Below are 24,619 nucleotides of genomic sequence, written 5' to 3'. Positions count from 1 at the left end.
CTCTTGTGGTGTGACTGAGGATACAAGCATGTGTAGCCAGAAAAATGAAATCAACCAGTTTTTTTTGTTTCTCTTAACTGAAGGAGTACCTCACTTTACAGAAGGTACAAGTGCTGAGAATAAAGGTACCAAAAATTAGTTCTGCTCATCTCTAGAAGAGATGTAATACTGCCAGGCTGCAGGCCAATAGCATGTGCAGCCAGCAGTTAATTAATGAGATATACTTGAAGTCCTTTTCCTTTACTATTAAAAGAAAAAATAAAATATGAAAATAATTTTAGGATTTTTGTTATCTTTACTCTCCACATTTGTTTTAAGTATCCAAAAAGAAAAATTGCCTATTAAACAGATCAGAACTTAGACAGAATTTAATCTAATAAAGGCTTGTCCAACTCAAAGTCTCCCCTCAGCTATTATTATTATTTGTGCAATTGCTTTATTTAATTGAGATTCTGTCAGGAGCCACAGCTGCTCTGGGGTTTGGGGTCCTGCTCCTGCATCAGCACAGGAGGATTTCTGAGCCCCATGGGCAGGGCAGGCTGGGCTGGCAGACAGCCACAGCGGCATGGCCATGCTGGTTTGGGACTGCACAGGCACCAGCACACAGAGCACCTGAGCTGTGCTGCACCAGTGCCTTGCTGGGCCCTGAAACCCTGCCAGAGTGGGGCTGCTTTTCTTGTACTCCTCAAAGCTCAGGTTTAGCCAGAGAAACTGTGGCAGCACTTTCATTTACTCCAAACTTCTAAAACAGTGTGTTTTCTGAAGGTTTAGTGCACTTTGAGCTTCTTCATGAAGTCCTCATAGATGTGTTTGTGCAATTTCTACACTAGAGGATTAAGATGCAGGTCAAAATGACATCAGTCCCTCGTATTGCTGAGTTTGTGACCCATGTGGGAAATGATCCCACTAATCTACACTGGGCTTTAGTAGCAGCCTGCTGAGGATTCCGCCACTGGCACTGAAATTCTTTGTACCTTCAGGCCAACAAATGACAAAGCAGCAGACACCAGAGAAAATAGGCAAGACTTGGTGCAAAACATCATACAACAAAGACAGTGGAAGTTTCTAAAGCACTTTGAAAACATCACACATATGATAACATAAAAAAGAAAAACACATTTGGAAAAAAGGGAGGCACTAAAAATTACAGATTTTTTTTTCTTTTTAATTCTGCAATTTTTTAAGGTGTGAGTGAAAGAAAACCTTGTCTCTAGGCTATAGGTTTGAATGCCTGGCATTCAGGGCATTCTGGCATCAGAAACACAACTTCATGTAGAAAACCTACCTGCAGACAGCACACACAAAGCAGTCTGGGTGATAGGTTTTGCCCAGTGCTGAGACCACTTCTCCCTCAATGAATTCATCACAACTGAAGCAGCGTGTGCCATAGAGTCTCTGGTAGTCCAAAGTACAGATGTAGTCTCCCTGTCTCACAAAAAATCCTCCTTGAGCCAGGTCACATCCACAAGCTGCAGAAAGAGAAAAGGCAGACTCAGAAGGCAAGAAATAAATGTTCTAAAATCAGGCTGACTTTTTACCTGTGATCTGAATGGTTCATAGTGGAGTACTTAGGCACTGCAGTGTATAGGCTTATGATCACAGAGTAGATGTGCATCTGAAAGACACTACTCTTACAGTAAATTACATCTTTCATGTATTTCAGACACTGATAGCCTGGACTTACTTAATGTAAAAACCTCAGTGAGCAGCTGTGAGTACAAAGTTAAAGTCTGTAGGAGTTGAGTTCAGGGTTACCATATACAACATCTAACACATGTAACAGGTTAAAAGAAATGCATAAAGGGTACAAATCTTTAAAATCTAAAGCACCAGTGTCGCAAAAAAACATCTCTGACAGATTACAGGTGTTTGATATTTTCTCCTTGATGCAAAAGGGTTAACTAGTGCTGTCTCTAAACATGGGGGCTGATGCTCATGGCAACTGCTCCAAGTTTTCACAAGTTAAATCAGTATAAAGCACCTCTCATGTTTACCTGATGAACACCACTCATCGTCTATGAACTGGAGGCATCTCCAGGTTCATCTGCTCCTGGCAAAAGTAAGGTTTTAATTCTAAATGTCAATTTTTATTTTTTTAAACCGAACCTGTAGGTAAGGGTTAAAGTTGATTAACCAAAGGCTTGTGAGACTGCTCAGGAGTTTTCTACCTTGCACCAGGGAGCTAGCTGGAGTTCTGAGAAAGTATAAGATGGGAAAGGAGAGATACAATGGTCTGGTGAAGTCACACAGAAAGAGCAGACATGTAGAACATAACCACCATCCACATTGGCCAGAATCTTTGAAAACAGACTTGTCTTGATTTAAAAGAGAACTGGACTTCAAAGTGGTGATTCTGCTGCTGTGTTGACTACTCCTTTACAGCAAGTCACAGCACCACACTTGTTACTACACACTTCTGCTCCTGGGGATGTTCACGTGGGAATGTGTTCCCATCAGCAAATGGTGTTTACAGTCAAACCACGCTGAACCACAGCAGTGCCACTACTCACATACAGCCCACAGAAAAGGAGTGGGAATGTTGCTTATTAAATTTGGGTTGCATGTACTAAACATCGCAGAGCTGCTCAGTGCCTTGGTCTCAAAATAGCAGAAGCATCCATGCTTGTAAAATTCCAGATTCAGATTTACACTTGGGTACCTGAGAGCCCACAGGCACTTTGGTTTCTAAATGTAAAGCCTGGCAACTCACACCCAAAGGTGTTTTCCATGTCAGAATCAGTCATCTTGCTCCTAAACTACAAGAAAAATAGTCCAACAGAGGTGCCCAAGGCACAAAGCAACACATAGAGCACAGAAACCCCAAGCAAGCAGAGGAGATCTAGATCATTCATACAAAATTACACCCAACCACCCTCCCTCTTCTATAGTCTTTGTTAGCTGTAGTACAGGAGGCCTGGGCTCAAGGCTCTCCTTGAACCCTCTGAGGGCTCATCCCTGTGTGGGATTTCAGTGCTCATCATTCTCCCTGGAGATGGCCCTGACTGCTAGGAGTCAGAAAACAACAATCATGCTAGAGCTGTTTTAGTGTATGGTCAAGAACTGAACAGCTATGGGTCCTAATCTTTCCTATAATTCAAAATAATTCAAATAATTCCAATTATTATTATTGCATGTGTCATGGACAACATGGATTAGATTATTTATATTTGAATATAAATTCAAATATTTATTTGTTCATGTTCTCTATCTCACATGCTTCACACATTTGCTTTAGCATTTCTCTTTCTCATCCGTGCTCCCATTTTTAGGAAGGACAGCCTTTTTGAACAGACTTTCCAAAAATCTGGCAGAACTTGCTGGATATCATGAGTTTCTTTCAGCCTATGTATTTCAGCTACCGACTGGTGTCACAGAAGCAGAGCTCAGCTATGGATTCAGGATGATGCTGAGCTGATACTGATGCCCCAGAGCAGCTCCAAATTGCATCATACACTGTTTGAACTTGAAAAATGGATCATTAAATAAAAAATTAAAAGGACATAACTGCATTTCTGAAAAGAGGAGAGAGGGGTTATGCCCCTAAATAAGTTTCTTTATGCTGGTTGTGGCACTCCTGACTGCAGTGCACCTGGACAAAGGCAACAAGAGCCACTTGGAGTCACTGGTTAACACATTCTGCTGTGCACCATCACAGAGGGACCTGCAGCTGGGCTTCCATCACCAGAGGAAGATCACTTGATAGCGTAGCCACAAACTATTTGCCGCTGGACTTTTGTCCCTGTTCACCTGCTAAAATGAGAGATAAGCACAAGCAGATCTGTATTTATAGGCCAAATGGAAGACAGGCAGGCTCTCACTGCAGCTAAGAGAGGCCTGGTGCAAGGCTTGGGGCACATAGGGTCAGCAACAGTTTGGCATTTGGGGGCACTCTGTCTCACCCTGAGGGTATTGGCCTCTCTTTGCTGCCACTAAAGCAGACTGCACTAATGCACTTAATCCTGGCTTCTCAGGAAACCCTGCAGTGAAACTGCTCTCCTAAAGGGAGGCAGAAAAACAAGTTATTGGGACTTCAAAATAAAAGTGAGCTCAGCATCCTCTCACCAGGTCCCTTCTGCACTGCCATCACTTCAGCCTCCTCCTATGCAGAGAGTGGCAGAATGAGCATCCCCACCAGCTCTGCTCTACAGGCCACACCTTGAGTCACAAACCCTTGCCTGCTCCTTCACTCTCTGAACCATCTGATCCAGCTTAACTTGACATTCAGCTGACCAGAGAAAAACAGAAGGATTCCAGTTAAATACTGGATTGAACATTAAAACAGTCATGGTTTGAAGCTGAGCAGAGCAGCTCTGAAAAGAGACCCACTGGCCTTCCCTCAGGTGAGATGCTGTGCCCCTTGCTGGCTACTTCTGTGGACAGAGACACTGCCCGCCTGAGATGATGCTGCAGAGACAACAAACTGGGAAGAGAAAGCTGGAGGAAGTCTAGAGAGAGTATCTGAAGGCAGCTACCAGATCTTACTCTCCTAGGACAGGAAATTAGCATTGTGTCACATCCACTCCCACCTAGCATTTGTCTTCCAAAAGGAGTATCTGGAGGAAGGGTTATTTTTAACCCAGAAACAGTTTTCAACAGATTCTGGAGTTCATCTTGGTGATGAGAGAAAAGCACTGAAAACAGTAATTATATTAATGAAGAGACTAACACAGAGTAACTCATCTTCTTGTCTCAGTATTACCTTGCATACAAGGCAAAGAAAACTGCCTTTTCCTGAGCAGTTATAAGCTTTAGGAGGACTTTTAAAGTAGTGAATAAGTGTTTGTCTCTTATTCTTATGATATTTAGGAGCAAGTCAGTACCTGGATGTGCTATGGTACTTGAGAGGGATAATATCTACACCATTTTTAGGGATAGTATCTCAGGGTAGCATTTCTTACAGCTGGATAATTCCACTTTTCAAGACAGTTCGCAGTTACCTGATATCAAATACTTCATGTATAGATGTGAGGGGTTCCCCTACTGGTTTAGAAACTGACTACTTTTTTCCCTAGCACGGCATCTGCAACAGCACCTGAAGAACTGGAATTTATGCAGTGTATAATGGTAATGATTTTAAGCTAAAATAGGTGCAATTTAGACAGGAAGACTTTTTTTTAAGTGAGACTGGTGAGACACTGGAACAGGTTGTCCAGAGAGATGGTAGATGGTCCATCTCTGGAAACATTTAAAGTCAGGTTGGACAGAGCCCTGAGCAAACCGATTTGGTTGAAGATATCACTGCCCATTCCAGGGGAGTTGGGACTAGATGACCTTTAAATGTCCCTTTCATTATGCTATGATTTTATAAAAATAAACAGCAGTAAATCAGTTAATCAATGCAATTTAAGCACATTGCTATTCCCCTACTGTATGCCATCAGTACTCCATTTGCAGTGCACAAATATAAAATTCATCTGTTTTCTGTGCTGGCAAATGAGCCTACTGAAATTAGATTAATTTTTTGGCTGTACGCTGGGCCTAAAAACCAGCTGTGTCCTGAGCTGCTTGGGGGATGCCATGCTCTCTGTGCTGCTGCACATTGCAGCAGGCTGCAGCAGGCACTGCAGGTCTGGCCAGCCCAGCAGTGCTGTTCTGCTGCCAACGTGCCAGACAATCAAGTGGTTTGCTTACATGCAACTGTACATATCAAGTCTATATTTTTCCTCTCCCGTTTTCTGCCTGATGTAAGTTAAATAAAATTTTTCTCCCTCAGCACCATGGTTTTAGGTCCACTTTGGTATTTTTCCTCCATCCATGAGATGGATGCTGCTGGCTGACCACGATCCCAAGAATGACACGTAGTACACTGCTGATATTACTCTCTTTTGGCAGGTAAATTGTATGTATTCATACATCACCAATGAAGCCTGGGGTCCCATAATCCAAAAGCCCATGATCACGTGTGGAACATTTCTCCCGGTCCCTATGCCTGTGAGAAGGAATCAGAACCACCTGGCAAACTTCCACTGCTACAGCTCTGACTGAAGTTCAAACTGAACTGCAATTAATCTGCAGCAGTCTAAGCTCATTCCAGCAGATGGCTGTGACTCTGATACTCCTCCTTGCATGGTCTGGTGTGCTAAGTCCAGATAAGCTTTTCACAAAGCTTTTGGGGAAGTCTTTCCCAGCTCCAAGTTTGCTGGCCATACAAATAGTAGCACGGGGATATCATCTCAGTTAATTCACACCTCAACCTTCAGTCTATAGGTGAGCAGCAGTAAGACAGAAGGAACCTTGCAATGGGGTATACAAACCATACAATTCAATCACTCTTCTGTGCACAAATGATCATATCAACTGTCTTTCCAAACACATGTGTGAAATCAAGAACACTCAAGCCTGTCAGTCACTGGCAGTGTATTAGCAATAATATCCAAAATACCATCTATTATCTCAAGAACTTGAATGACACCTCATTTTGTTACTATCCAGGGCAAAAAAAAGCAGCATGCAGCCCCAGAAAAGTCCTGGACAGACTTGCTGGTCTCTTCTGCAGCTTCCAACCAGGAAACGCAGGAAGGCAGACAGGTGTGATGGAAGAAAACCAGCAACTTTCGGGAGCAGAAAGGACACAGAGAACTGTGGGGATATATCATATCCTGCAACACTGCACCATGCACATGTAGCACTGATGAAGCTACAGAGGATAGAGAGTACAGCACCTACACAAGCTCCCTGGCTAGACTGGCCATGATGCTCACAAATTAATTTGTGGAGTAAACACTTCAGTGCAGGAAAACCCTTTGAGATTCAGAATACTCTTATGAGATGGACAAAACATTAGAGTATACCAATTAAAATTAAGGAGAGTTTTGGAAATTTCCTGTGCACAATGTACCTTGAATGCTATAATAAATGGGAACTACACATTGAATAATGTTTCATTAGAACATATATTTCCATTTTCCTTCTGGAGAGCATAGTTTTCCAGTAGCTTAGAGACAGTGCTGCTGCCCTGTAAAAGCATAGTCTTAGAGGGGAACAAGGTCCTCACAGCATTAGTTACGTGGCTGTTTCAAACTACCAAAATAATCCGCAGGAAAACTGGAAAAAATGTCTCGTTTATACTAATTTCTTATTTTAAGAACTCAATCTGGTTATTTAAAATTTACAAGTATGCTAAAGAAATTTAAGAAAAAGAGTAATGTGTTTTAACCAATTTTAAACCTAATAACAACTTAAGTGTCTATCATAAAATACTGCTGTCATTAGCCAGACTAATTAAAACAGGTTTTTAAAAACAATAAGAGACAGTAAAAGCCACAACCCTAAAGAAACCCCAACATGCAAAGCAACAACACCAAATATTTTCAGATTTTCTTTAACAGTGCTTTGGGTGCCAGTTCCAGGTTTGCAAATGAAGTCCCTGCTCTATTCACAGATATGGCAGATGGCCTCGTGTTAATGAGTCGCAGCAAGTGGGAGGTAGAATAACACCACTGTGGCAGTGATGAATTTTAGGCAACAACTCTCTCTGGGTCTCAATACAGGCATCACATCACCTTAATGCACTGAAATGCCCAGTAGCTACTCCACAGTGCTGCTGTATCCCTGCTGTGTCCTCAAGGGAAAAGGCATCACACAGTCTGCAAGTCCCCTGCAGAAAGGCATCCCTGCACTGAGTTGTTTTTTTCTGCACAGGGAAAACCTTACCCCAAAAGAGAACTTGGGTAATTAAAAAGACTTACAGGCTTTTTAAAATAGTAATAATTCTGTGACATTATCTAATGTGCATTGAAACTATGTATAATGTTCAAAACTTCTTTATATGAATAGTATCTTTACTGCCTGCAAAGCTGACACAGATTTGAAAATCCTATCCTTTAATGAGCACTTATCTTTCTACTATAACTATAATGGACGGGAAGGATGCAATTAAGGAGTAAATAAATTGCAAAACAGAAGCAACAGAGGTTTGGCCTCCTTTGGTGAGTAGTTAGCTACTTTCTATTGGATGTTATTAAGATATTCCTTTACCAATACTCATAACCATGATTCCTCCCATTTCACCATGCTTTACTAATATTATGTATTTATTAAATAAACTCCTAAATACACCAGATTCTGGTTGAAATATATATGCTATATGCTAGAGTGCTGGTCTGATATGTGTATGGCCAGGATGTGAGGGGCTGCAGAAAGTTCTTAATGAATACAAAGAAAGGTTGTAACAAGAACATGATTATAAAAAAAGGGAAATTATCCATTGCTTTGTGATAGTGCAAGTTAGTTAACTGACAAAAATTTGTTTGTGCTTTAATTGTTGTTTTTAGAAAATCAGTAATTAAATATTTTAATATTCAGCTTTTAAAATCCCAACATAGAACCATTTGCTGATACATTAAATTACTTTTGCACCAGCAAAAGTGATCATTATTACCATCATTACAATTTCAGTGAAATAAAAAATTACAAGCTAAGATGACATTGGTAAGGCAGCCCTAAACCTACCACACTCTGCAACCTTGGTGAACAGTGTTTCCTGTCATACTGAGTTAATATGATCAGGGATTGCAAACTCCTGAAGGACTCAGGAAGTGCTGGACACGTTGCTGGTCCCTACACTAATCCCCAGTGGCCATGGCAGCAGAAATACCAGAAATTGCTACTGCCTGGCAAAATCTGGGACTGGGCAATCTCACAAATGAGCTTCCCGTAAGTGACTCCCATTTTGAAACGTGAAACCCCATAGCTATGTCCAAATGCGAGTCCCTCAGATTACTCAGTGTAGCTTAGAACTTATTTATATCCTAGCAAATGCATTTGATCTAACAAAGACATAACTCCTATTGCCAAGTTACTCCACGTTTTTCATATTTTCACTGAATATTTTGTCTTATCCCTCCTCATTAAGAGGACTTCCCAATAAATGATGTACCTCTGGGTTCTGTGGCATATTCTACTGAGAAAATGGTATAGAAGTGATATATGCAGATCTGGGGTTTTTCACAATTCCCAGGACACTGCAGGATCACAGCAACACTAATCCCCAGAACCACATACCCCATTCTAAGGTGAGGATGTGATAAATTCTAGCAGATTAATTAAAAAAAAAACATGAAAAATAATGGGAAGCATTGCTGCAAGTACTAATGAAAATTAACACTTGTAACTGCTAGCTGTGCCAGCAGGGAAGACTGCATGTGCTGTACCCATAACAAGACAGCAATCAGGAGAATTGTGATTAGGGGTAAAACAAGATACATACGAGATACAATGCAGCAGGTATAGCACATAGGTCATGTTTTCACTTCTGTGGCTCAGACTGGAAATTTATTTCCTTTCATGGGGACAAACCAGGAAAGGACACAGATGTTAGTTATAGTTCTTCTCACATATGTACAAAGAACACTCTTTAGCAAGATGGTTCTCCTGTTTAAATTGGTCACTGCAACTCTGGAAATATTAGGATACTATCAAAATACCCCAAATTAAATACTAATAAAACAGGGTAATTTCTATCCTTATCAATGATCTAAGAGGCTACCCACGATAATATAATTACAGCACCTGCATCTTCCTATCTACCATTCTATGCTAACCTGTCTCTCTCCTGGGTATACTCAAGCACAGCCATAAGCAAGCTCCAAGTTAATATTTGTCTAATACCATCCACTTCATTAAATGCAGTTCTGACCTGACAGACACCCTCAGAATATTTTATATTCAACACTTTTTTTTTTTAGTTTGACAGTCTAAGTCATAAATATTTTATTGCAGTGCTTTTAATTACAGTCCTTGACACTTTTATTACAGTGGTAACAAACAAAAAAGAATTAGCAAACATGGGAACCAAAGCCCATGAAGCTTTGCCTTACTATATCAAAGATATCAGCTTCATTATAACAGTACTTCTATAAAACCTGATTAAAATGGGATATATTTTAAATTAAAAATTAAGTAAAAATTTGAAGTGAGGTTAGATGGCATGTTCCCTACAGAATTTTATTAGCAGATTAGACGTGCAGCTGAGCAGGAAATAACACATTTTAATAGACAGGAGTACAAACCTTATTTATAATGTCTATTTACCTCCCTAGGTATACTTTGCTACTGAGCAAAACCAGCAGATGCTCCCAATACTGCTGTTAAATTTTTTAATCTGGATGTGTCTCTTAGTCTTGAATAATAAAGGAGTTGTTTGCCTTTTAAAAACTTGGAATTGTTTAGAATCATTATCTGGGGAATATAAGAAGAAATCCATGGGAATTAGTGACTTTATACTAACCTTCCTTGGTTATGTGATTTAATTTGAATACAAAAGGCATCTATATAGTTGCTGTTACCATTCTGAAATTCACAAGGTTGCCCAGAAGAGTTGTGGCTGCCCCACCCCTGGAAGTGCCCAAGGCTGGATGGGGCTTTGAGCATCCTGGTCTAGTTGAAGGTGTCCTTCCTCACGGAAGGGGAGTTGGAATGAGGTGATCTTTAAGGTTCTTTCCAACCCAAACCATTCTATGAATAATCAGACAGCAGTATGGCAATACACAAAACTACCTTTCTAACCTAAAAAAAAAAAAGGGAAGAAATACAGAATTCAATGTGTTTGACCCTCTGAAACCTCATAATTTATCCAAAACTATCAAAGAATTAGTTTCAAATTTCACACATATTCAAAAAGGTGTAACTTTTTCCAGTGTAAGATCATCCGTCACTGATGAGGTCATTCAAACAGACCTCAAATACCCCTAGACACCACACCATGGTCATTTGTCATTCTTATCAATTTGCATTTTCCACCACTGTACAGCCATAAATTCTGTGAGAGGGATCAAAATTTCCTGCAGCTTTATAAATATTACATGTTTTCTGATACAGGGTACAAGATGGTTTAACACAGAGGCAGTCAACCAAGCAGGCAGGCATCTTAGCAGGGCAGCGCAGCCAGCCCACACATGGGATTATCTGTCCTGGACAGTCCTGCATGCTGCACACACACCTCGTTCCATGTGCTATCTTTGGTGCATGAGATGAGACAGGACAAACTGCATTGCTGAGTGGCATTGAAATAAATGCACCACAGGGAGAAATCAACAATAAGATAAATATACTCCCAGAATCATCACCCTGCCCATGAACAGCAGAGGTCTCCTCCAAGGCTGAAAGCAGATTGACTGATCAGAACTGAACACCATCTTTTTGCTAAATCCTAACATGTGAACTGTATTCCTTCATCCATTAATTTAAAAATCAAAGTCACATTTGCCTAACCTGCTTTTCCTCCTTTTATGTAGCTAGAGAAATGTATATTCAGTGTTCTGCTTGTTCCAAAGCTCTTCTCACCCAACAATATGGCAAATCCATATTACAAAGCAACTTATGCTTCTTTAGTAACAAATAAAGCCCAGAAAGAAAACAAAAAACAAATACCAGAAGAATGCCAGAAAAATTGATGGAAACTCTTGAAAGGTGATAAAAGAAATTAAGACATATAAATCATGAGAGAAAACCCTCAAAGCAATCATGTGGGAAAACTAAGCAAAATGATTAGTAAGGAGGAGTCCAAGAGCCTTGACACCTAGCAGCAGTTTTAGCACACCTCTGACACTCCTGTGCCAGCTGAGAGACCGACAGGTGGCTGACAGATGCTACCCACCTACCTTGTTAACATTGTCATTTTTTTCCTCATTTTATCCCAGATCTGCCAGAAGCAGAACAAACTCCTTCTTATCTCTTACAGACAGATAGGGGCAATGCAATTCTACAGTGCATTCATCATCTTCCTCTGCATGGGGGTGGGAAAAAGTCCCCTGCACTGCCTAAATTTGGAATCAGTGACCACATGCTGCATTTGTTGGTGACCTGGCATCATCTAATGCAGATGGCATATAAAACCAAAAAATTGGATGTACAATTCTGTCTTTCTCCCTCTGAAGAATTTGTCTCTTCTCATAGAAAATCTATTAAAAATAAAGAGGGCTTGGACTTTATAAAGATAATAATATAGAGTAAATACCAGAATGTTACTGGTTCATGTAGGAAACAAGTCTCTTGAATAACAGATCAGCTGCTCTTTTCCTGAGATAGGTCTGAAAAACTGATCTAATAGTCAAATTTGCCATGAGAACACCTGGCTTTAAAAGAACTTAAAAGATTAATGTATGGGCTGTGGTCTGCTTTAAATACGAATCTCTTCTGAATAGATGACCAAAATATTTTTGCGGTTTAGGAAAATGCAGTATGCTTATTTTGCTTGTGGTGCAATTTTGCAAAGAACACAATTATTGAGCTGAACATTTTAGTCCTGTCTGCCTAAATCATTAAAGATTGCCTCAGTTTTTAATAGTATGTACTCAATCCCATTGGATTTTAAAAAATATCAGTATAGCTAACGGATAGTCACAGTTTTCTTTTCATTATTTCCTCTAAAGAGGAGTAGGAATAGTTACAGTAACACATCTAGAACCAGAGACATGCTCATGTTTCTAGACTGGGCTACAAGGTTTAATAAATGTCATTTATTAAAAGCACTGGTAAATAATGGAGTAAGCAGGTTGTTTAGTCAACACCAGTTAGCATTTATGTACCTGTACATTTAAAACAAATTAGATCTTTGCAGCTTCCAGATAGGTTCTTAAACAAGCAAGTATCTACAGAAAGGCTGTTGTATCAGATAATTCCCTTTTCCTGGGACCACCCTTCTGCTATTCATGTGACAATATTAGACCACCAGGCACCAACCTGGAGCAAACCAAGTCATTCCCCCCAAAAAATGGAAAAGCACAGAGGGTCACACTGGAATTTAAAGATCACAGTCCAGCACAAGAGAACCTGGACAGATGTGGCCATGGTGTGCCCTACAGCAAACATTAGAGAGCTGGGAGAGAGGAAACATCTGAGTTTCTTTGCAAATGTTCATCCTCTCCTAGTCCTGCACTGTTCTCCCAAAGTGCTCCTCTTCCTGACATCCCAAATCTACAGTAAACTCCAATATGGATAAAAACAAGTTTATATCCATTGAAAACATTCTCCAGTTTTGGGAACTAGGTTACTTATTGTCTTACAATAAGGAGTCAGGGATTTCACAGTAAATCTTTTCAGGCATGGACTGGATTGTAAAATATGCTTGAGAAGTTTGCAGGGTCATTAAGCCACACACCATTGCTAATGCCCCACTCATAGAAGCAGCAGTCACACTTACCTTTGCAAACAAAGCATTTAATATGGAAATATTTGTTCTGAACTCTCAAAACTTCTCCTTTGCATGGTTTTCCACAGGTGTTGCAGAGAATTGCAGTACTGGATGGCTTCTCCAGCTGGCTATGTACAGCCTGTGGTTGTGAAACTGCAGGAGAAAACAAAAAGCAGAGCATTTTAAAGGCCATAGATGCATCTTCTGTAAGATCTACAAGCAATGACAATTAACACCTAGGACAAATCAGCTCAAGCAGAGTAAAATTTTGACTTCTGGGATTGGCCAGCACAGGAGAAAAGATCTGCCAAAAGGAGTTGAGCCAAGCCAACCCTGTTATTTCATAACTTTGAAAGCTTTTCACTGGACACACTTCAAACGTAAATCAGAATTCCCTTTAGAAGAAAGAATCCACATGATCAAGTCTTGAGTGCCTCTGCCTGAATTTCAAAAAATGCTTTGTCATATTTTCTCTTCAAGAAATCAAATAATAGACATAAAAGCTATAGTTTTTATTCAAAATATCTTCAATGGGACTTGGTAACTCTTACACTGTGAGATACTGATCTTTAAAGTTCATAGTAAATGCCTTTTTGTTACTGATTTTAAAGCAGAAATACAGCTCTGTAGATGTTTTGAATACTTCTAAACATTGACATCCCTGTAAATAGCAGGCATATCTGACCACTAACCGAAGTTTTCTGTCATTTTGCAAGGAAACCACAATTTCAAGAGGTTAGGTTAATCTAGGTTAGTGAAAATTAAGTGAATTAAAAATTTGCTGCCATCTTGTGATGTAAATTAGAAATTGCATTTATTGTGCTGTTGATAACATGAGATAAGTAAAAACCTCAATGTGTTATGTGGAACAGGTGAGATATGACCTTATTCTTGCAGTCCTGCTGCAGCACTTGCATCAATATTTTATCAGTGTACTTAGGAGTCAAGAGAGGAAACATCAAGGCAGTTAATTATACAGGAGCTGCACGGTAACTCAACACATCTGGCTTTTTCCCTGGGTGAAGAACTAATAACAGGAAAGCATATAAAACATTTCAAGTAAATGACATATTTAATGACATTTTCCTCTGTAATCTGGCATGCTTACTCAAAGGCTGGATTCCTTATTTCAAAGTGATTTTGTTTATATTTTAGCTACAAAATAAACTCACCAACCAACCACTCAAGATGGAGCAATGTCTCATATGCCAATAGGCTTAAGCTAAAAAGGCCTTTCCACATCCACTGAGTTGAAGGAGTCAGTATTTCAGTAGGATGCTAAGCTTCCCTCCCACACACATTTCCAGGGGACTTGCTGCAAGTTTTACCCAAAACAGCACTTTCTACTCCTGCAACTAAAGTGGTTTGGGTTTGTTGTTTTACCCAGAAGATACATGGGCTTGAGCTTCTCATGACATTATTCACCACCCACTAGCATTTTGCCTTGTCTGCTAAAATTACACATTCTGTGATGGTCAAAAAGTCCTGCTCAAGGCATTGTGAACTTTGGAGCAATTACTGAAGGCCTGGTTATAATTAAGGATATCTCCAATAAAAACAATATAAGCATGACAGGCAACTGGAAGCTTACAGAAAGGCAGATGCTCAAACTTACACAGAGCAAGAAGTACAGATCATTCAGGCTACTATGAGGGTCTGATTTATTCCTCAAATAAAAACAGAGGAAACTCTGAACTTTGCAATACTTTACTTTTGACACAAGAATCTCTCTGTACTGTAACCTGCCCAAAACAAACGACCCACCCTGAAAAAGAATCAACCCTGTAAGAAACCAAAACAAAGTATTTTCCTGAGTTAGTTACTAGAATAGCAGCTAAAAGCACAACTGTAAATAAAGATTTGCTCTCTCCAGATTTGCTAACAAGTATAAAAATTTGTAGCATACATTTCATGACTTAAAAGGAGCCAGAATATTTGGGCCTAAACAGTCGCATTTGAAATATAAAATTCTGATTGGAACAATTAAACAATTGACTTTTCCTCTCACTCAACTATTGCCCTGTTCCAGCCTTTCAGAGCAGCATCCCTCCAGAGGCGTCTGTGCCTGGCCAGCACTGAGAGCTGCCAGCTCATGCTGAGTCCCACAGGGCAGAGAAACCCGGCTCAGGAATTCCAGGCTCAGGAATTCCAGCCCAGGACAGAACAGGGCCAGGAGGAACCAGAGCCCTGCCCCCCAAACACCCCCTCCCCTAAAGCGACAGCAGCCTCCCATTTCCAGAGAAAACACTGCTTTTCTATTTGCTTTCCTGCCCGTGGGAGTCCAATGCTGCACTTTTTGCAAAGCAGAATAACACTGAAAACTGTTGCAAAGTTGAGGTTTTTTTGGTTTCTGGCAATGGTTGCAAGCTGCAAATGTGACAGAAAACAGAAAAATTTGTTTCCCATGATGTATTTGGTGCTCAGTATCCAGAGCTACAGGGCAGGACTTCGCACATTTCCTTCCCTTTGTGTTTCTAAATTAAGGTTTGGAATTAAAGACTCTGTAACTCAGCTACAAAATAAATTCAAAAAGGAAAATATTTAGGTTTGGGTTTTTTTAAAAAATTCTTCTTTGAAATTTCTTCTGGAATTTTTCTATAAATTTTGAAGTAACACAAAGCATATTTAAAATATACACTGCAGACAAAGAAGTAATTATTTTTCTTTTCTGTCAGTTCAGAACTGAGCTACTAAGTACTTCACACAAAACCCCAGTGGGAATACAGTGCCTCTGAGATCATTACAAAGAGGTCCTTCTGAAGACAGTTTGAAACACTTACTCTTCCACCTAGCAGAACAAAATCATATAATTAATCAAATAATAGTTTGTATTTTAAGACACTGACACGTAATATGGTTTAGGTTGAAATTTCAACTGCTGACAATTCTGAGAAACTAATTCTATTAGGGAAATTCACATTTTAACGCACATTTCAAACCATATTTAAGTAGATAAAAGTTTACATGGCAATTTTCAGCACTCTACCTTTATGTCTTTATGTATCAAAATCAGCCTTTGAAGCAGAAGAAACAATCAACATATTTAATAAGTGAAATAATTACTGATGGAATGTAATGATCTGAGGCTACTCATCAGATCATAACTAACTAAAGAGTTCATTAAAAATTAAATGCTTCCATTTTACCCCAATTTGTAGAAATTTCCTTCTTAACTTTATGCTACTTTTTCTAAACCAAAATACAACTGAATACCTGATTCCTCTAAATCTGCCTTTCTCCCAGACTACATATTGCTCCAGCAGAGGTGTCCTCATTAATCCCTAAACCCTAAAAGGATCTGACTGCACTCACTTTTTGACAAGGACAAAAACTGGCAAGGAATGAACAATTCCAGCAGTTTCCACAAGACTTCTTTGTGCAAGACTTGTCTGCTGGGGACATTACTGCCAATATTCTTGCCAACTGTCCAGTGCTCACACACCTCTGATGTCAAGACTCAGACTGTCTCCACCAGGCTATACAGCAGATAATTCTGCTTAGCTCTGGACCAAGTGGGGCACATTAACCAGCAACAGTTTGCTGAAGAATTGTCAGATAAGATAAACTCCTCAGGCTCACTTCTATACTGCTTATTCTAGAGGTGCACTTGCTGCATGTACCATGGGCAAGGAGGGACAGTGGCATTGCTTATTATTAAAGCTGCATTACACACCTTATGGCTGCTGTAAAGGGGTGCTTTCAGTGTGCTTATAACTTTTGCAGATTCACAGAATATCCTGAGTTGGAAGGGACTGACAGGGATCACCAAGTACAACTCTTGGCCCTACATAGGACCATCCCTAAGAATCACAATATTTGCCTGAGAGCATTGCCAAACTTTACCCATTCACATGAGCATTACTCACATTTGATGATCTCAAACTCATTTCTTCAGGGAAAATTTCAGACAAAATGTTTAAGCTTTTTATAAAGGTGAAAAAAGGTTAGTATACAATACATTGGTTTTCAACACGAAAAAGAAAGCAGAGCAGCTTGCTTTTGGAAGTATTTGGATCAAAGGCTGCAGCCTGACCTTGGTGAACACTGTGACAGGTACACCGGATCCAAAATCCACAGTTTGTGGTAAAAATCCATCCCTTTGACTAAGCCCAGCTCCTGTGTCATTGCCAGACTAAGCAGGATTTAACAGCTCTGGGGACTGGGTTAAGGTGCCAGAGATAAGGAAAAGATTTAGGTGGGACAGGAACACTTTGGAAGCAGAGCAAGAGAAGCTGATGGTGGTGACAGAAGGGAGAGGATCCACAAGTCCCTGGTCATACTCTGCTCAAGAGCCTGGGATAGAAAATGTCACCTCCTCTCTGCTGTGAGCAAACAGCCCAGGGAAACCAAACTCGTGGCAAAAGTGCCAGTCTAGGATTGGTCTGTGCAGAAGACAACAAACACGTTTGCCATCAGGCTCTCCAACAGCTAAATGAGAAACCTTCATGGCAGATTACAGACCTGATAAAGAAACATGTCCAGAAACTGCAGAATTCGACACAGCCCTAATGCTTTTTCCAGTTTGTTGTGTTTTGTTTCAACTCTGCACAGGAGCCCACAGAAGCCATTCCTGAGCTTGGAAATCAAGTAGTGAAAATTAAGAAGTGTCATGCTTAAGAATGTACATTTAATCTGGAATCAAACCTCAACTTTAAAGTTTAATAATACAGACTTCCACTTTCTTTGTTTACTATACAGACATAGTTAAGGCTACATAACTCATTTGTGTCACATTATTTAACTCTGTTCTAAAAAAAACAGTTTAATAGATTTACTGCTCTTGGTGATTAAAGAAGCCCAAAGTGATAGAGGGCCAAATGACACAATTTGACAGTATAATCTCAGAATCCTTGAATGATTTGGGTAGGAAGGGACTTTAAAGGTCACCTAGTTCCAACCCTCCTGCATTGGCAGGGACACCTTCCTCTATACTATGTTGCTCAAAGCCCCATCCAACCTGTCCTTCTGTGATGTTGACATTTTAATGAGTACTATGACCTAAAGAAAGATGGAATTTGAGTGGAGAGACAAAATTAATGAGAAAAGAAATTTTATTCCTAATATTTGCAATCCCCCCAGTTACCTCTCAATGCAGGGAAAGCAGTAATTCCTTGGTAATTCCTCACCAAGGTTCCTGGAAGGATAGTGCAGAACCAGAGCCTAAAGGCAACAATGAAAGGAAAAACAACCTTCCCTCTCCTTTCTGTGGGTTATTCTGGTGCTTTTATTATTGTGTTCTGGAAGCTGGGATAAAAAAGTGCAAGCCTTTCATTTCAGGCTCATACAAATAAAGTATCACTGCCCTGCAACAGCAACCCTCCATCAGCAGAAAAGATGCAACAATTTTCATTAGCAACTATCAGCACTACAGCTCCTCTGTAAATCCACCACCTTTTGCTTCATGAGATAAAAACATATTTTTGAGTGGAAAAATATTAGACATCAATATTTTAAACTGTAATTATAAGCTGTTTAGTTCATAATAATGTTCAGTTTTTTCAATAAAGGCAAAGGCCACATTCCAACTCTGAACCAAAACCACACAGCACTGGTAAGGGATGTTATTCTGCAAGAAGGTATTACCAGCAAATTATCTTTGCATTGACACATAAACCTTTCAACTCTATAACTACAGGTAGCTGCTGAAAATCAAAATAAACAAATATGGGACCCAAATTCCATTTACTCACTAAGGATTTGAGAAACAGGACAAAACTATGGATTGCTGTTATGCTCTATCAAGTGAATTGGGGAGGGTGAGGTTCACAGCAGCCCAGAGGGGAATTAAATTTGCAATCTTCCTGGAGCAGGATTAAAGAAGACGCACACAAGCACTGCTGGAATTAGAGATTGGAGTTTAGGTTGTTGTTTTAACAAACCCTGCTAGTGTCAACTGAGTCAAAACACTCAGGGTTGAATTTAAAAACATACAGATAAAAACAAAGGAAAGAAGCATTTAAGTGCTTCTATATATCCGAGTGAAGCATTATTCCCACTGCAGAGCTGGCCTCTGCTCTCTCCCTGTCTCGTGTCTGTGTTTAAAATCCAGTGACGAGGAGCTGTGCTGATGTGAGGATAACACAGAAATATACAATACAGTAATACATGCAGTGATCAGAGAGCTACATGCATGTCAGCTGTACATTCAATTTAGAAAAGAGGGTTGGTTGTTTTTTTTCCCCTAAGAACCAGTGATTCATAATGGAGCCTTCTGGGGGCCTGAGACCCCAGTGGTCCTTTCCACAGAAAAGATGAGAAAAAGAGTAATTGTGTAATGGGAACTCCACAAGCTCTTCCCATCCATCCTGCCCACCCCACTCAGCCAGAGCAATCCCCTGGCCCAGCCCTGCCTAAGGAGTGGACATTTTAGATGTTCTGGAACAGAGCATTAAGTAACTGATGGCAACCTGGGTTACCCTGTTTCTCAATTAGCGCCTTGTGTTAAGTGACTTCACAAATGTGTTTCCCTGGTTTATGGCGCCTTCTCAATAAAATGCCCTGTTCTTCTGTATGTCTCACGAGAAACCAGAAGATCAGGAGGATAAAGGGAAAGAAGTTTTGCTGTCAATGTCCATATTACGTGGTCCCTTAAGCCACGCAGAGGGCTGAGGTGTCCCCAGGCCAGCACACAAACTCACTCCCTTGGCCAATAGTGCTTCTCTGCACCAAGAGGATCTGGGCATCCCCCAAGGAGTGCTCACTGCTCTTTGCAAGACCTCTCTGGGGGCTCCTACAGCAAAGCACTGTTACTTCTCTCTTTAGTTCCTCTATTATAAGAAAAAAATATCCACCAAATTCAATAAATTGTTACGTCATTATGTCTCAATTTAATTCTTTCACACTGTCCAAAAATACAAAGTAAAATGCTTGAAGAATCATGTCCCTTTTTGAAATGTATACCTGCTTCTAGTACATAAAAGCAACCACTCCTACAGTGCCTTTCCAAGGCATCCCTTTTCCAGCACTTCCTACTCATCATCATCAAAACAGAAACCCACAGCTGATACAGGACAGGCACACAGCACAACTGAGCTGACCTCTGCTTTTTACCACCAATTACAGAGTTTTTGGGACCAGAGGCAAAAGAGAGGTGTTTCCAACAGGATGTGAATAAACTATGCACAAGAGGTGCAACACAGCTCGAGTATTCATACAAGAGTTTAAAATCTCACCATATGCTCTGTGCTAAATTCATATCACACAAACAAACCTAGCATAAGCTAACCTCCTGCCCTCATTATTATAATAAAATATTTACTGAATTCAAACACAGTTCATAAAAATCTCTGCTGAGTTTGAATAATTACAACTGCAGTATTGTAAAGGCTATTTTTGTACAGGTTCAGGCAGATTGCAATAAGATAGGATTAGAAACAATGCTCCAAGATAACTGCATAAAGAAATAGGGGCTATTTTCGCATTATAATCTAACATAAACTCTGAAGTCAATCTCAATTTAAAAAAACAAGGTAAGTTTTCAAATTGAGCTGTCAGCTAACTACCAGAATCAGTATAATTTCCAAATCACTATTCATATGAATAAAAGAACACAAAGCACAATTTACAATTAACCATCTTTTCCCAGTCGGCTGTGTTTCCAGATAAACACCGAGCTGCTATTCTCACAGCAGCATCAGTGATTCGGTTACCACAGCCCCAGGTGAAAAATTGGAGTCATTTCAGGTCTAGGCTGACCAGAATGTCACCACACTGTACCTGTATCTTCGGGCATTCCTGCATTAATTTTCCCTCCCAGAGGAACAATTCCCGCAGGAGCGCTGCTGCTGCTGCCGCGGGGAGCGGGATCCGCAGCGAGCGCTGCCACCACCGCTGTGTCCGTCACCCACCGCTGTGTCACCCACTGCTGCCACCACCGCTGTGTCCGTCACCCACCGCAGTGTCACCCACTGCTGCCACCACCGCTGTGTCCGTCACCCACCGCTGTGTCACCCACCGCTGTGTCAGTCACCCACCGCTGCCACCACCGCTGTGTCACCCAGCGCAGCCGGGTCAGGTGGCGCCTGCCGCACCCCCGCACAGGCGGGAGCGGGGCCAACCTCGCCGTCACCGCCGGGCAAAAATAGCGACCTCCAGAAGCCGAAATATTGTCACGTCCATGGGGGGGGTGGCACCGCTGTCCCGTGGGGACCAGATGCGGGACGTGCCAGCAAGGGGCCAGTTTGCATCAGGTGACAGCACAGCCCCGGCCAGCTTGCTGGCCACCTGGGGAGAAAGGCTGAAAGAACTAAATCCCGCAAACTCCTTGTTGTAAGTTATAAACGCAGGCTGAGGTAGCAGGGAACCCCCTTAGACAGCCCCAAACACGGCGGTCCCTTCCCCCGGTGCAGGAGGGCACAGCGCTGATGGCAGCAGGAGAGGATGAAAGCAGTGAGATGCTCCCACTGTGCGATACCTGGCAGCCAAAAATCCCCTGCTCGCTCAGATGGAGTGTAGCACTGGAATAACAGCGATGTGTTGAGCTATTTAAAGCACTGCATGGGAACAGAACGAGCACTTCTATAAGTACTGCAACTTCAGGAATCTATATGGTGAGGACACCACTGCCCTGGGCCATGCCAGACATGGTCTAGAACTTTAAATAGCCCTCAGCTGACATGGCCTGAGACCCAGAGCAGAGATCTGAAGATCCCAGGTTCTATACACTCAACCAAAACTATGAACAACTCAATTTTAAAAAATCTTCTATATGCATTATCTTGCAGTAACTACCTTTTGACGTGAAACTCTTATGTCAGCTTTTTATTTTGCTCAATATTGCTGTGCTGCCTGCATGAAGCCAAATCCATCCTCACACTCTTTTGGATCACCATCAGCCACCCTGGCTGAGCTCTCCAGATATTTGCAGGATTTGGCCTACTTAGTTTTTCCCAGCGGCTACTTCAGCTTGGCAGAAACACAAAAGGCACTTTGCTAAATGGCAACACTGAAGGCACGTAAATTAATAGGCAGGAAAAGTGAAAAGGCTTTCACTCTAACACAGCCTTTTCCCTCTGCTTGCCAGGCTCCCAAGGCTAAATGCTTGGTAACTTGCATTTTAACGTTGTATGGTCACAGTGCAGTCACACAGTGCACTGATTTGTATTTACAATTTGAGGTGTGATCCCTGAGCCTCCCCTGCAGTCTCGCCACTTGGCTACAGCAAAGGAGGAGCTCAGAGGGTTTTCGTGGTGTTTCTGTTTTGTGCCTGTGAAGCCCATGAGTGGTGATGGAGTTTCTATTGAGAAACTCCATCACCACTCATGGGCTTCACAGGCACAAAACAGGAGGCCTTCATTAGCATGATGGGCTGAGTCATGATGGGCATGACAAGGGACAGCAGTGGCAGCAGCACAGGCAGAGATCAGAGACCTCCTACTGCAAACGATCCAGAAAACCGTGTCACTTTGCTGTCATTATATCACAGGAGTTCCATATTACCAGAGTTTCATACCTCCTCGATGTTCCTTGTAGGCATCTCCTCTAAGCACGGCCTCTTCCTTGTCCTCACAGCACCCAGCTGACTCCAGGTCCCCTCAGCCAACCAAGCCACTATTTTATAACACTCTTCATCTTATTGGCTACAGCTGTGGCCTGTTAAAGTCAGGCCTGCTCCTAATCTTTAATAATTAACCCAGCTGCAACTCCTCAGGGGATAAGATTACTTTCTCTACTACCTTTATTTACTTATATTCTATTCCCCTATATAGCTTAAACCTGATTTCTCACATCAACACAGACCAAACACCTGTAACTCCACTGTTTTAACAGTAATAACAGCACACAACCCTTGCTACAGAAAAGGACATGACACCTGGCTCCTCTTAAAATCTCAAGTGCAGTCCTGGTAGCCACAGCAGTGCTCTCAACCATCCTTTCTTCCAAGCTTGCTTTTTCCAATGTTACATTACCCAGGTCAATGCTGTTACCAACATCTTTGCAAACAGCAAAGAATTTAGGCCACTCTGAAATGGATGAGCTGGCTGTAAAATCTTTATAACTTGTGGTATCATGAATTATAAAGGACATTTTTAAAAGATTTCAGACCTGTTCCTAATTAACTCACACTTTTTTCCTGTACTCACTGCCTTCTTCCCAAGTGTAAGCTAAAGTGAATGTCAGTAGTAACTGGACTAGTTATAGTTTAGTTTTAGGTAGTTCCTGCAAGGAACAAGGAGTTAGACCTGATGATCCTCATGGGTCCTGTTCAGTTTGAGGTATTCCAATAACCCCATTCCTGTTCTTCATTAGGCCTATTTTGAGCTTTTTTCACAGTACAGGCTCTCAAACACCTCCATCCTCAAGTCCATGCAAGAGATAACACTTGTCATTAACTGCACAGCAACGAGCCATGTGCAGTCACCTTTAATTGACACACGTGTAAGCAGGGCAGAGACAGTGGGCTCCTGTACAAGGCACTGAAGTAAAGAACCTGCTCTAGCAGGGAGCTTGGACTGAATGAACTCCAGAGGCCCCTTCCAACCTCAACCACTCTGTCATTCTGTGAATCATGCATGTTTATGAAGCAGGAAAAATCAGACTGAGGATCCACTCTGAGCTCTGACAGGGAGCAGGCAGCTGTGTTTGCTCCAGAGGTAACTGGGTCATGAGTCCTGCTCTGCTCCTTGCTATCTCTTGGGAATAAAGAGCTTCTTCAGCCCTGAAATCCATGATGACAGCCCTTGACTGCTGGCCAGCAAGTTGGATGAACAAAAGCAGAACTTCTCCCTCTCCCAGCTCCTTTTTCCAGGGGGGACCTCTCTCTAGATCCAGACCAAGCTGGCATTAGCCCCCTGTGCCTCCCCAGCTAGAATGAAAGCACCATCCAATATTCTTCAGAAAAGTGTGCACCCAAAAGAGTGAGCAGAAATCAAACATAAACCCTACAAAGCCTTTAGCAGAGATTCTATAACGGGAAATGTGGTGTATCAAACCTAAAAACAGGGTGCAAGAAAATGCTTAGAGAACTTAAAAAAACCAAACACTGCCCCATAATGAAGTGAGAGGACATTCAGAATGCAGAAGTGACTCAGGTCAGAGGACAAAGGGATAGGGTCTGGTCAGCAGCAGAGAGGCAATGAGAGGCACAGCAATGGTCCTGCAGGTCACACCCTCAGGAATGATCCCGCCAGCCCAGGACTCTGCTGACTTTATCAAACTCACAGGGACTACCAGTAAAATGGAGCAGAGCTCAGATAAGGAAAGATCTACTGAAGTATAGGTCAAAGGCTACAATTTAGCTCAGAGAAAACCTGTCATGTAATAAGGATAGGGCAAGTAATTAACAAAAGGTTAATCAAAGGTTTCTAAAAGGCACTACAAAGGACTTTTCACAGAAAGGGCTTCAGAAAGCAGGAGGGAAACTGTACACCCGGTGGTGAGCTAGGATAATGGGATGTATTGTATTAAGGGATGGCATCCTGGCTGCAACAGAAAAGGTACTGTAACAAGAACCACCCAGGAAAAAACTCACATTTTATGGGAGGGAAA

At 41.4% G+C, this 24,619-nt stretch overlaps 1 protein-coding gene across 15 annotated transcripts in view; it reads right to left on the bottom strand.

Moving 5' to 3' along the window:
• The window catches only part of ABLIM2 (actin binding LIM protein family member 2), a 131,023-nt gene that overhangs the window by 81,614 nt on the left and 24,790 nt on the right, over positions 1-24,619 (bottom strand). For 14 of the 15 annotated variants that reach the window (XM_063157544.1, XM_063157546.1, XM_063157548.1 and 11 more), the window contains exons 2-3: positions 13,142-13,285; positions 1,286-1,469 (exon numbers count right to left, since the gene is read on the bottom strand). In XM_063157544.1, the coding sequence (XP_063013614.1) occupies positions 1,286-1,469; positions 13,142-13,285 (328 nt within the window). Of the gene's footprint in view, positions 1-1,285; positions 1,470-13,141; positions 13,286-20,848; positions 21,086-24,619 lie in introns of those variants that run through there. The other variant, XM_063157545.1, reaches the window with a different exon arrangement.

The sequence above is a fragment of the Melospiza melodia genome, chromosome 5 (genome assembly GCF_035770615.1).
Source record: "Melospiza melodia melodia isolate bMelMel2 chromosome 5, bMelMel2.pri, whole genome shotgun sequence".
NCBI classification, from domain to species: Eukaryota; Metazoa; Chordata; class Aves; order Passeriformes; family Passerellidae; genus Melospiza; species Melospiza melodia.
The sequence above is the reverse complement of the archived record's forward strand: the minus strand, read 5'-3'. Positions and strand labels throughout refer to the sequence as shown.